This window comes from Plectropomus leopardus, chromosome 12, assembly GCF_026936395.1.
Source record: "Plectropomus leopardus strain MGB_pleo_1.0 chromosome 12, ASM2693639v1, whole genome shotgun sequence".
Lineage (NCBI taxonomy): Eukaryota > Metazoa > Chordata > Actinopteri > Perciformes > Serranidae > Plectropomus > Plectropomus leopardus.
Window position 1 is genome coordinate 19,513,459 of NC_142187.1, and position 12,684 is coordinate 19,526,142.

The 12,684-nt window shown below is 41.1% G+C and overlaps 1 protein-coding gene across 21 annotated transcripts in view; it reads right to left on the reverse strand.

Moving 5' to 3' along the window:
* The window catches only part of mbnl1 (muscleblind-like splicing regulator 1), a 51,721-nt gene that overhangs the window by 5,166 nt on the left and 33,871 nt on the right, over positions 1-12,684 (reverse strand). For 9 of the 21 annotated variants that reach the window (XM_042497011.2, XM_042497007.2, XM_042497005.2 and 6 more), the window contains 6 exons: positions 7,936-8,151; positions 7,524-7,748; positions 4,758-4,997; positions 3,681-3,734; positions 2,332-2,485; positions 1,393-1,428 (listed from right to left, as the gene is read on the reverse strand). In XM_042497011.2, coding sequence (XP_042352945.1) covers positions 1,393-1,428; positions 2,332-2,485; positions 3,681-3,734; positions 4,758-4,997; positions 7,524-7,748; positions 7,936-8,151 — 925 coding nt within the window. The remainder of the gene's footprint in view (positions 1-1,392; positions 1,429-2,331; positions 2,486-3,680; positions 3,735-4,757; positions 4,998-7,523; positions 7,749-7,935; positions 8,152-12,684) is intronic. The other 12 variants (XM_088085411.1, XM_042497019.2, XM_088085410.1 and 9 more) reach the window with 7 other exon arrangements.

Sequence of the window (12,684 nt, forward strand, 5' to 3'; positions counted from 1 at the left end):
AGCAGTCACGTACTTCCACATTTGTGTGTGTTATTCATACTAAGATGACCAATACTGGACTTTCTTGGTAAACTCCAGATAAGCGCAAACTTTAAAAAGTTCTACAAAAAAAAGACATAAATAAAAGTGCTGTCACATGAGTCTCTAAAGGAATAAACCGGATCTTTTAAAGTGGGGTTATATGAGGTTATCGATCTTCAGTGTATCACATACAGAAGATGGCGGCCGGCACATTACCAGTTTGGAGAAGCAGACAGGAGAAACTGGGTGACAGATAAGCAATGTACTGATGAGGCAGGCTCTATTTTAGTCACCTAAACAATCAGTTTAAGTGTATGTTATATTTAGAATACATTCACCGCCTTGCCTTGCAGTCAGACAGCGATTTTCAACAGGGAACTGAGGCCTTCGCTCTCTTCAAAGCCAGACTCCTTTGAAAAAACAGCGATTTTACCTCACTGAACACAGGCGCTGCTGATCTACCACTGCAGTTAGTTAGTTTGTGTTACTGTGTGACTTTAATTTGGATTAATCAAAGTCACATAATAACTAACTCACGGAGGCAGCAGTAGACCAACAGCTCCTGTGTTCAGTGAGCTAAAATGACTGTTTTTGCTGGTGGAGTCTGGTGGCTTTGACGAGAGCATAGATGGGGAGCTGAAGGCGTTAACAGTTTCTCTGTTAGAATGGCCTGTCTGACGGAAAGGTAAAGTGGTGAGAATATTCTCAGTGTTGCATACATTTAAACCTTTTTATAGGTGGGACTTATATTTTAAGTGGTTAAAATATATTTTGCTGCCCCCGTCCACAGCAGTACATTGCGTAGCTTCTGTGTCGGTAATCCTGCCTGCCTCTCCAAACTGTGGGCGTGCTGACAGACATCTACTGTATCTAATACAATGACTACGAGTAAGTGCTCCATACAAGCCTACTTCAAAAATTCCAAACTATCCCTTTAAGGCAGAGGAGATGGGGAGAAGGTTATAATTGAACTCCCTCCATTGTTTAAATCTTTTTAAAAAGGTTTCAATAGGTGTCGTGTTAGACCAGCCAAAAGCAAAGTTTAGAGCGGGCACGAGAACGACAGTGGTCAAGTGATATATAGTAGGTGTACACAGAGAAATCAACAAAATAAAGCTCAGTTAAACAGATTATGAACAACAGCTGTCATACAGGTAATATCCAACATTTAAATGTCATAAAATTTGTCTTTCCTTATGTGGACTCTTGCTTATGCTTCCAGTCACAAAATGTAATTTCACGCAACCAAAACAGCGACAAATTTCGCTATAAATACAAAAGAGTAAATTTCACAGTAAGGGTCAGTTTTGATGACATGTGAGCCACAGACATGAGGTTACAGACAACTGAAGAAGGAAAGCTGGGACCTACCAACGCTGGCTGCAGGTGTCATGCACAATATTGAGCCTGCCCATCATGCAGTGCAACAGGAAGTGGATTGGATAGGGAAGAGAAATCAAAACAGCCCGTCACAAGGTTCGTTAGAGTGAGGGGGGAGAGATAAGGTGGGAAAAAAAAGGTTAATATCTCTTGGACACAGTCATCAGTGATTGGAAAAAAAGCGAAGTGCTGAACTCATCAAATCTGTTAATCAAATGAGGGTCTGGACTTTTGTCTGAAGTGCATTGCATATGAATGTGTAATAGAGTGATAGTGCGGTTGAGACTGTAACTATCAAGTATTAAACATTATATACACACTCTAGACAGAAGTGCGGAGAGCAGCAGATGTGTACAGAAGCCAGACTCTGCAGCCTGATGTTTGTTGCCATTAATCAACCCATCCAGCCCCGTTCATCCAAGCCCAAGCCAAAGCTCCAGCGATGGTTTCTCATCAAAATATGAGTAATCACACCATTAAAGCTTTAATCTAACAGACTAGTAAACAAGTTCTGTCCTTACAAAGATCCATGCCTTCCTCATTCACCCTGCAGGTGAAGCCGGTAGCTAGGTGGAGTTTTATTAAAGCAATTAGTAAGTAAAAAGACACTCTAACCCATCTGAACACCTACTGGCCATGCAATGCCATACCAAGCATAATGCACAATTTTGTTGAAGTTTTTAACTGCACTTTGAGAAACAAATGTTTGATCCTGACTAACCTAGGATGGAATTTATTGCTTTTATGTTATGATTAACTTTATAAGTTCCTCTGTCTAAAAGTTGATTAAAAAAAAGATCACAACCAAAACTGCTCTTTCCTGCAATCTACCACAGTGCCCAACCCCAGACAAGCAGGAGCCGGGTTAGACTGATCCAGGCTTCCTCTGGGTGTTCAGAGCACTAGTGGTGGTTGCTTTGGGAGCCATACCTGATGGGAGGAAAGCAGCCTGCTGCTGAAACTGCATGTTGGCCAGGGCCTGTTGGTACTGGAGCATGCCGGTGTTAAACACGGCAGAGGCCCCGTTGGCCTTCTCCAGGGCTGCCCGCTTGGGCAGGGGAGCCATGACACTAGGGGCGATGCCCTGCCCAGCCAGACGGAGGGAGGTCAGTGAGAAATAAAGAAAAAACAGAGACAGAAAGAAAGAGAGAGTGAGAGAGAGAGAGAGAGAGAGAGAGAGAGAGGTGCGTGGAAAAGAGAGAGAGAGAGGGTGTGTGGAAAGAGGCAAAAACGGGAAAGAAAACAAAAAAAGATACATACGTTAGAGGACATCGTATAAACAGCATCACAACATCCTTGTGTGTACAACAACATCAACAATATCATCATATCATCAGTAGCAAGCAAGCAGCAGTCTGACACAAGTACTACACAAGCAGGAGCATGGTGCCTACTGGAGCTACTGGCTAACAAGCATTCATATATTCATTATTTCATCAGGAAGCTTACTTGGATTATTAACTTTGTACTCTTAGGGCTGACTAAATGCAACATGAGCAAGCATTAACTATTAAAACAATAAGGCTGCTAACAGGAGGTGGAACAGGTAGGAAGCACAGAGAGAGGGAGGCTGCACTGCTAGCTCCATGATAAACTGTGTAAGCCATGTTTAAGTGATGGTTCACTCTCAGACAAATGTCAAAAATGGTCTCAGGCCAAGGGACGTTAGTCAGATGTGAATATTTACACCATAAAATGCTCTGTGTGCGGATTTCATCCTGACATGAGGCCATCCTTGAGGTCTGAATATCTGTGACAAGATTTGATGATGGAGTGAACTATCATTTGAACTGTAATCGTCTGTTATGGTGGGATCTCTCCCGTATGGTTTTAAAGACTGTTCCTCTTAGCCCCACCCTTATCCATCTGACATGCACTAGCGACACAGACATGCACACATTTGATTTAGCTGCTCCACAACACTGACCACTGACTTGGACGTAAGACTGAAGCCATGCCACCATTTTAAGCTTTACTTCCCTAGCCCTCGCTGACTGTTGTTAAAAAAGCTACAGGTGATGAAGTGATTGTGGCTCCTTGTCACAAATTCCACATCTGAATTCGTGTTTGAGGTGATTTCTACATGCGGATAAGTCGTTTGGTGTTCCAGCCCAGAAAGCCACAATCATTTTATCACAGGCAATAATGACAGATCAACAGGAGGAAAAACAGACATTGCACTGAGACAACGACAAACAAAAATAGCTAAGTATCTTTGGTTAAAACACTGCTCTACAACAAAGCCACATGCCAAGCTAAAAGGTGAAAGGTCATAGTACCAGGTCAAAGGTTGCGTCGAGGGGTCGCTTCAGTGATTTGACAGCCGACTGAGTCTTAATTAGCAGGCAGCGAGCACATGATGGCAATGGGCCAATGGGGTTCAAGCGCATTAACATAAACCAGCAAGCAGAGGTGCATCATGGGGGCAGCAGTGCAGTTTGGGTATAGGTGAGAAAAACAAAAACAAATAAAAAAACAAATCATTGGAATGCAATATACAAGGGGATAACAGGACTAAGGCATGCACAGTGTGGACACTAGCTCTACTGCTCAACAGTTAAAATGATCATCAATAATCACTGATATCTACCAATCTACATTAGTTACTGACACACAGACATGGATGAATATAGCCATGAGAGGATTATTCAATCATTTCTTTTTAAGTAGTTCTTAAAAATCGGACAAAAATGACATAGAAGCACAATTCACAGGTTTCTGTTTCACTGTGCACATCATAGTCATATGATGACAAAGCTCTCAGCCTCGCCACATCAATAAGAGCACGGAGAAAACAACAGTGCGGCTGTACAGTTATTCACATGTGCTGTTACTGTGAGACACCACAATGAGTCCTTTTTATAATGTCAAGAGGAAGAGAAGTAAGAGATAGGAAGTACAGAAACAATGGTCACAAATAAGACGAGGCCATCAGAGAGAGAGAGAGAGAAAGAGAGAGAGAGGAACTGCTCCTCTGCTTGTGGTCTTGGATGAGATGAACAAGGAACATGACATTTTTTTGCCACATAAGAAGGAAAAAAGCTAATTGAAATAATAAACTATTGTCCCATCCTTCTTCATATCATCCTATTCTGAGAAGATTTTACCCAAACCAAGTTGCACCTTTAAAATTTGACCTGGCAAAAGCAGAACTGAAAAAACCCAAAAGCTAAATAACACCAACCAGTAAGGTGAAACACTTTCAAACATGAATGTGAGTATGAGCCACAGAACATATTTCCTATTGGGTGACTGAACCTATAGTAGCCCTGACATAAATATAATAATTTTCTCAAATTGCTCCATAAGGTGTGTGTTAGTGAATGAGTGTGACCACGTTTTTACAGACTGCTCACCATGGCCGCGGCGGCTGTGGCCTGGTTCACCTGGTGCTGGGCTGCCTTAATTTTGGCCTGCAGATGGGCCGGCGGGTGGAAGTACTTGCACTTTTCCCGAGAGCACCGACCCTTGATGTAGTCCATGCATACGGTGACGGTATTGTCGTTGGTGTCGATCATGGTGCTGTCTGCAGGGTGGGCGAAGCGACAGTCGTTCTCCCCCCGAGAGCAGTTGCCCCTCTGATATTCACGACACACCTGGAAACACGAAGAGAGGAGAAGAGATGTGGCGTTATCAGCATGTGGATACAACACAAGAATAGTACCATGTAGACATGGATTGATTATTGAACGTGCCTAATGGTTACAAAACTTGAATTAATATTTATCAACCAGGAAGAGATTCCAAATGACCACGGAGAGAAACAAAAAGACCACAAAAAGATGCAAAGGAACACCACTGAGATACAAAAAACTACAAATGAAAAACTCAACCAAAACTACCTCAGAGGGACACATATTTACCTTTAGAGACACAAAATGAACAAAAATATCTAAAGAAATCACAAAATTACCTTAAAGAGACACCAAAGGACCACAAAAAGGATGCAAAAGAACTAAAAAGAACTACAAAAAGACATAAAAAAAAATAAATATGGGCAAAACAACAACAAAGACACAAAATAACCAAAAAGACACAACTTTTTCCCAAGGCCATGCAAAATAACCAAAAGACGCATAATGACCTTAAAGAGACACAAAGTTACCTCACAGAGTTCACAAATTACCACTGAGACACTCAAAATGATCTCAGAGACACGCAAAATTACGAAAAGACATAAAATGTGCCCCAAAGAGGCACAAAATATTCTTAGAGAGACACAAAGTTATGTCAAAGTGACACAAAATGAGACACATTACCCCAGAGACAAAAAATACCCCAGAGACACACAAAATGACCTCAAAGAGACACAAAATAACCTCAGAGACACACAAATTGACCTCAGAGACACAAAATAACCCAAGAGAAACAAAATGACCTCCGAGACAAAATTACCTTAAAGAGACACAAAAAGACTACAAAAAGACACAAAAGAAGAACTCTGTGTCTCTTGCTCATATGTAGGAGAGTTGATGGGGTCTTTTGCATATCTGTGCCCAGGGGCCTATTGTCTCATATTCCGCCCATGCTTGTAGAACATTTCCTGCTTTGTGCATTTGTGTCTTCATGTAGAATATATCAAGAATGACTCATCAAACCCTCACTCTGTCATTATAGAGAGTTACAAACATCCATTAAGCTTAAAAATGCATGAGATCTGCAGTCCAATAAACAGATTAAAATGCTCTGCAAGGTCACATTCCTCTTGTGTCTCGGGTAAGTTATTTTCGAGGCCTTCCTCTGTGCGGTATCCTTTCACACCAAACACAGGATCTGTACAGACATATAAATACTGATACAGTATATATACACATAACTGTTAAATGTAGAGTTCCTGAACTTGGTTGTGCATAAATATCATACAGGGGAAAGTGCTCAAGTTTTAGCAAAAAAAAACCCAAAAAAAGAATGTTATGATAATGTTGTTCTTTATAACGATCTGTAAGTGTGAGTTGGAGTGTAAGCCTGAGACATTTTTAAAAGTCTATATGTGAGACACCAGAGGGCAGCACCTTCTTTTAAATTAGACGTATCATGAACGCCTGGGTATTGGTTACATTCTGCTCACCCTGCTTTTCTGCAGCATGTCAGCAGTGTGCACTTAAACAACGATAAATGTGTGCTCCATAAAGATGATAAAGGTAACAGCTTCAATTACTTTTTAATTTTACTGATGTGATTTAAACGACGAAATCAATTCTATAACATGTATACTCTATAAAGATGATTTTTATGATGTAGTTTTGTTTATTGTGGTTATCTTTTGTGGACATAAAAAAACATAAAAAGATGCTATGAATAAAAGTGATATTGACAGATTTCCACTGCATCAACAACAAAGCTTAATTTTCATGGAGGTTTTTACAGAATCAGAGAGCAAAGGCTTTGATTGTGGGTGTGCAAAGGAGGAAGACAGTAATTTCTCTGTTGTTAGTAGCCTCAACAGAGCAGAGTGCAATGCTGCTGCAACAGATGTTATGCTTTGAGCAGGAGTTACACCTTTACTTGACTACAAAGATTGTGTTATTTTGCTGTTGCTATACCATTACTGGTGCTGTGAAAATCATCACTCTCCAACTCAAATAAATATAACAACTTGAGGCTCATCTTTTGTGCTTGTCTAATGGTGTTTTGTCAAGCGTACAGTGTGATAGCACAAACTGTACTGGAACTAGATGAGGCAAATTAAGTGGGAGTGAGTTCATGAAAAAAAAAGTAAACAACTCTTAATTACGAATCATCTCTTGGAATGCGCCTCGGCATCATAAGCTGATGAAAAATTACAGTTTACAAACTTCTGACAGTTTTATTTTCATTACACTTTAATTAGCTTCTACTTTGCATAATGGTACCTGCTATTAATATCACAATTCCGTTTCTGGAGCAGTTTATGCAAGTCCAACAAAGGATGCTATTATTCTTATGCTTGTTAAACAACTTGTTAACAACACTTGTCTTGTTTACAGGCTCATTATCAGCCATGGTGACTCCACTCCCACTAAGAAACGCATCATGAAGTAGATTTTATTAGTTTTCCTGGAAGTCTAGGAAAGGAGTGGGTTTATTCTATGCTCCATAAAATGTTGAGAAAACCAGGTTTTATTTATCAGTTTGTCTGTTACCTCAAGTCTGTCTGTTCTCAGCAATTTCTGGGCTGCAGCAGCGGCAGCGTTTGGGACTTGGCTGACGGTGGGACTGGAGGCCATGAGGACAGGGGTGCTGGGCATGATCTCTTGGGGCATCAGGCCTGGTGACACAGGGCTCAGGTAGGGATTAAAGGCTGCAGCTGCAGCTGCTGCTGCTGCACTGGCATTGGTGGCCAGGCCTGGCGTCATCGAGAACATGGGCTGGAAGAGAGCGAAATAAAAGCACTGGAGTGAAATGACTGCGGATAAACTGTGCACATAGACCACAAGCCGTGAGCTTTTTGTAACGGAAAAGAGACGGACTGACGGAATCAAAAGACTGCAAGAGCCACACGCACACAGTGAAGGTGCTGCATATGTGTGAGCTCTTACATATATGTGGTCTCACCGTGGGCAGTAGCTGTGGTATGTTCATACGTGTGTGTCCTCTCACCATAGGTGGTAGCTGCGTGCCAGGCATCATGGCGTTGGCGAGCTGCATCTGTTGAGCGAGCATGACCATGTTCTTCTGTTGGATCAAGTTGTTCCTGCCATTGATCTCCAGCTGGGTCTTTAGGTGGGGAGGAGGGTGCAGGTACTTGCAGTTCTCTCTGGAACAACGGCCCTGAAGTGACAAAACGGAACAAGATTTAGAACGACACACAGCGTAAGGCAGGTTTGGCTGCGTTCACTTTAGAAATACAGTAACCATAGAATTTATAAACAAGTATATGTTAAAACTACCATGGTTAAGTTGTTTTGGGAGGATCTTGGATATAGATGTCATTGACTGATGATGTTTAAGTTTGTGAATTTGCACTCAGTCAAAATTTTAGCAGTTTTTTGCTGTTTTCATGATCACCATCATCATCATCAGCAAAACATTCTTCATTCAGTGAAAATGTACTGATTAAATTTGTTTACAGCAACGCCCTGAATTCACATTAATTGGCTAAAAGGATGCAAAACATACAATAGCTATTGCAATAACATGATACATTCAATAAAAACAAATAACTATCAGCGATTTCTGTTAAAAGTAATAAATAGCAATTTAAAAAACAGTAAAAAAGATGAAGAGGATTGTTTGAGATGAATGAGTTTGATTTTTGTCATTGCGAGGACCCCACTGGTTCCAGGGCTGCAGACTTGAGTGCAATCAGCATCATTGGACACACTTGGACCCGGTGTGCCCCATGTACATAAAAGAGAAGCAATTCAAAATAGAACAGCCAGAAAAGCATGCTTGCTTGCATACTGCAAAAAGGCAGACGCATAGAGAACAACATACGGGCATTTTTGGCATACTCCATCTGACATGCAATGTTTTGGAACATAGAAAATGTCTTTAATGCCACTCAAAGTAAAATGTAAGACCAATTTTAAATATAAAAAAAAATGAAAAAATAAAACTATATATATATATATGTATATATATATATATATATATATATATATATATATAAATATACATATCAATTGAAAGAGTAAGATAATCTACCTCTGATGCTGAAAATATTAAAACTTTCTAGAGCTAAGCACGTGGAAAACAATGAACATATGTTATTACAGTATCCGTCTTTGATGTGATGTAGCAAATGTAGGCTTTGCATTTTTGAGACTTTTGAAAGACTGATTTAAGACACTTTAAGACCAATTACTGCCTAATTTTTAATGAATTAATTTAATGCCTTTTACGGATTTTTAAAGATCTCTTTTTAAGTACCCACTGAAAGCGTGTAAATAGTATGGTGGTATAGCCATTGGTGAGGCAGACTATTTAAAATGGTATCCTGAGTATCAATTTAGAAATGGCAGATCACAAGCAGGTTTGTTTTTTGTTGCAACATCATAACATCAAAAGTGTTGTAAATGCTCAGTGTCAGACACTCACACTCTCATTAGGTCTGGACTGAGTCTTGCACTAATTGTTAACGGCTTGCTATTTCTGTCAGTCCCAGCAGGGACAAGTGTACGTGTGTGTGTTTGTGTGTATGCTAGCCCCAGTAGGTCATGACAGACACTGTGGTGCTGCTCTCCAGACGTCCATCTTAGCTACATGTCTAACACTATAAATACCATCCCTTCATATGATCTGTATATACGTATCAGCAGTCACTGCGAGGTCACGCTTCGAAGTCTTTGAATAATTATCTAAGTCAGGGATCCCTTTTTGCTGCCAGCTGTGAGTATCCAATTATACCTTGAGTCTGGGAAGGAGGAGTCTGAGAAGATGTCTGACACACACACACACACATATTCTAATGCAAGCAAGAATGCATACACGTCAGGGTCATGTTCGGATAACAGGTGGCAGATAAACGTCACACAAACACAAAACAAACACGTCCACAGTTTAAGAAAGATGTCTTTACTTTCAGCCCTGTGGAACAGCTGAGCTGACTGTGGCAGCCTGCGCTTTCCCTCGCTGACAGAGCCGTCCCTGCTGGGATTCATCTCCATAGCCCGTCATGACTTCATTCCCCTTTCCCATCTCCTTCACTTTCACTGACACTGGAGCAGCGGACAGGTGCGAGGGAAAGGAGTGGGGGACATGGAGCAAGAGAGGGGAGACACTGAAATGGTAGGGGGGCCTCTTTATGATTTCTTCAATAAGTCCACTTGTCTGAGATTGCTATTTTAAGATCTCATTGGAGCTCCTTTTAAAGTGATTTATTAAAGATTGTGTTGCATAAGGCAGGTGACAATAATGCAGAATGCATGGAGCTGGACTACAGCCATATCCCCTCTATTCTGTGTTGGACATGGACGAAGAGTTTGTCAGTGATCTGCTTCCACATGAAAGCTTGGTTGTAGGCTTAACAGATGTGAGATATTACATCTTATTTTTAAATGAAAGCGAAGGTTTACATTAGAGTTGAGAATTTTAAATTTTCAAAGACGTCAGCTGAAATATGGCCGATGAAAATGTTCATAAAGTAAAGCACGAGGTATTTTCCTTTTATGCACCGTCAAATAAAAGACAAAGCACATAGAAACACGTAAGTGCAGCCATAAAAATGGCATGTCTGGATTTAATAACCACTCAGAGTATGGCTACAGCGAACTGAAGATACAAGTAGATTAGGAATAAGTCACACATATATATATATATATATATATATATATATATATATATGTATACCCATCTTATGCAGCCCGTCCTTAACATGTGTAACTTGCATTTTAATAACACATCAATAGGTGAGTAATATAAATATCAAGTCCCTGTATAATTGTCAGAAATGTTAAAATAAAAACAAAAATCGTTTTGTATACCACACTGTAAACATGTTTATTCTGCATTTTAACTTGGGTGTCTGCAGGTACTTGCTAGTTTCTGGAGCCAGTCTCAAGTGGCCATTCGAAGAACTACACGCATGGCAAAATTGACATTGACAAGTGGTGCGACTACGCGCCTTGAGTGGAAAAGTAACTTTTATGCACACCCTAAAACGCCAGAAAAACATGTCGTGCAACAGCAAGAGAGGTGCGCCTGACAGGCGTGCTGTACCACTGGGAAACAATGGTTTTGCTGTGATCAGCCTATAAGACAGCAGATATTACTGCAGTTGTAGCAAACATCACAATCTCTCACACTGATGTTGCAAAAAACAAACCAGTGTTCTGGAGCTAGTAATGGAAGTTACTGCAGGTAATTTCAGAACTGCAGGGAGAGGAAGAGGGAGTATTATAGTTTCTAAAAATGACGATACGATACACAATACACTGCAGTGACAGGTTGCTTTTTCACCGAAGAAAAAAAGTCTTCATGCCCTCCGATCACAGCTGCAGTTTGGAGTGAGAAAGTGTTTATATTACTTTATATCCACTTAAAAGGAAAATTTAGAGGTGCTGTTAAAAGATAAAAGGAACATTCAACAGAAGCATAACTTTCCATAGAGAGGTGAAGGTCTCCTGTTAACATCCAAGACTGACCATAAGCTGACCTGGCTATCAGAGGAATTCTGACACTGACAACACTCAGAGGTGTGTGTGTGTGTGTGTGTGTGTGTGTGGAAAGTGGGCGAGCGTGCCGTGCATGTGTGTGAGACAAGAGGAGCTGAAAGCAGGTTCTAACAGCACTCATCCAGAGAGTGACAAAGGCATGCAGCACAGGGAGGGTGAAGAGAGAGAGAGTGTGTGTGTGTTTGTGCTACGTGAGTTGGAGTGTGTGTGCAGAGGGGTTTGCAGAGGCATGGAGGATCATGTTGCGTTCACCCTGCATGACCCAGCCCGACGACCGCTGCATTCACAACTGCAGCAGTTTATGTGAGGATTGAAGGTGGGAGGGCAGTGTTTGAGAAAGAAACATGTGGCTTTGAGTTCAACACATTTCTGTCGAATCACGAAAGATGTCATCGACTAACACTGGCAGCCATTTTGAATAAAGAATCAGGTCCCAGAAGAGGAAACGTCGGGCTGCATGAGTGGAACAGAGAGAGAGAGTCATAGTGAGTCTATAGTGAGAGCTGGGGCTGCGTCAGGGAAATTTTAGAACTTGCAGAAGAAGTGATTAGTGTGGGTCATCACATGCAGGGAGGAGAGAGAAATGGAGATGCAGACAGAAAAAGAGAAGGAGAAGAAAGTCGCCGCCTCTCTCACATCATGTTTGTGGCTGTTATTATGACATCAGCGGCCTTGAGGAGCAGCTAGAGACGGTGTCCACGGCAACAGAGCAGCCAGACACTCCTGCTCTAACAACACAGCGATTCCTGGAATCTTCCCCATTGCTGGCAAATACAGGAACTCAGCAGAGAAAATACTACATATACAACCGACCCCAAAGCCGCCACTAATCCAGGAGTAGAGCATCCAATCACCATCGCTCTCCGTCCTGCTGTGTCCTGGCCCTTTTTTTCTGTCTGTGCTACTAACATAAACAACACGAAAAAGCTGATTCTCACTGCAGATGAATGATTAAGATATCATCTTGAACATTTCTTATCGCTGAACGGCTCTTTTGTCTCCATCGAGGGATTCAAAACTGGAACCGAGAATTGAGTTATCTCATTATACAAACACAATTTAAAGATAATTATGCAGATAAAAAACATGGATGTGCTACAGAGACTTATAGAGGGTTTCAAATGCTATTTTTTCACAGCACAGTGAGAAAAATACCCGATGAGAATGTGACTGAGAGTGAATAAACTGA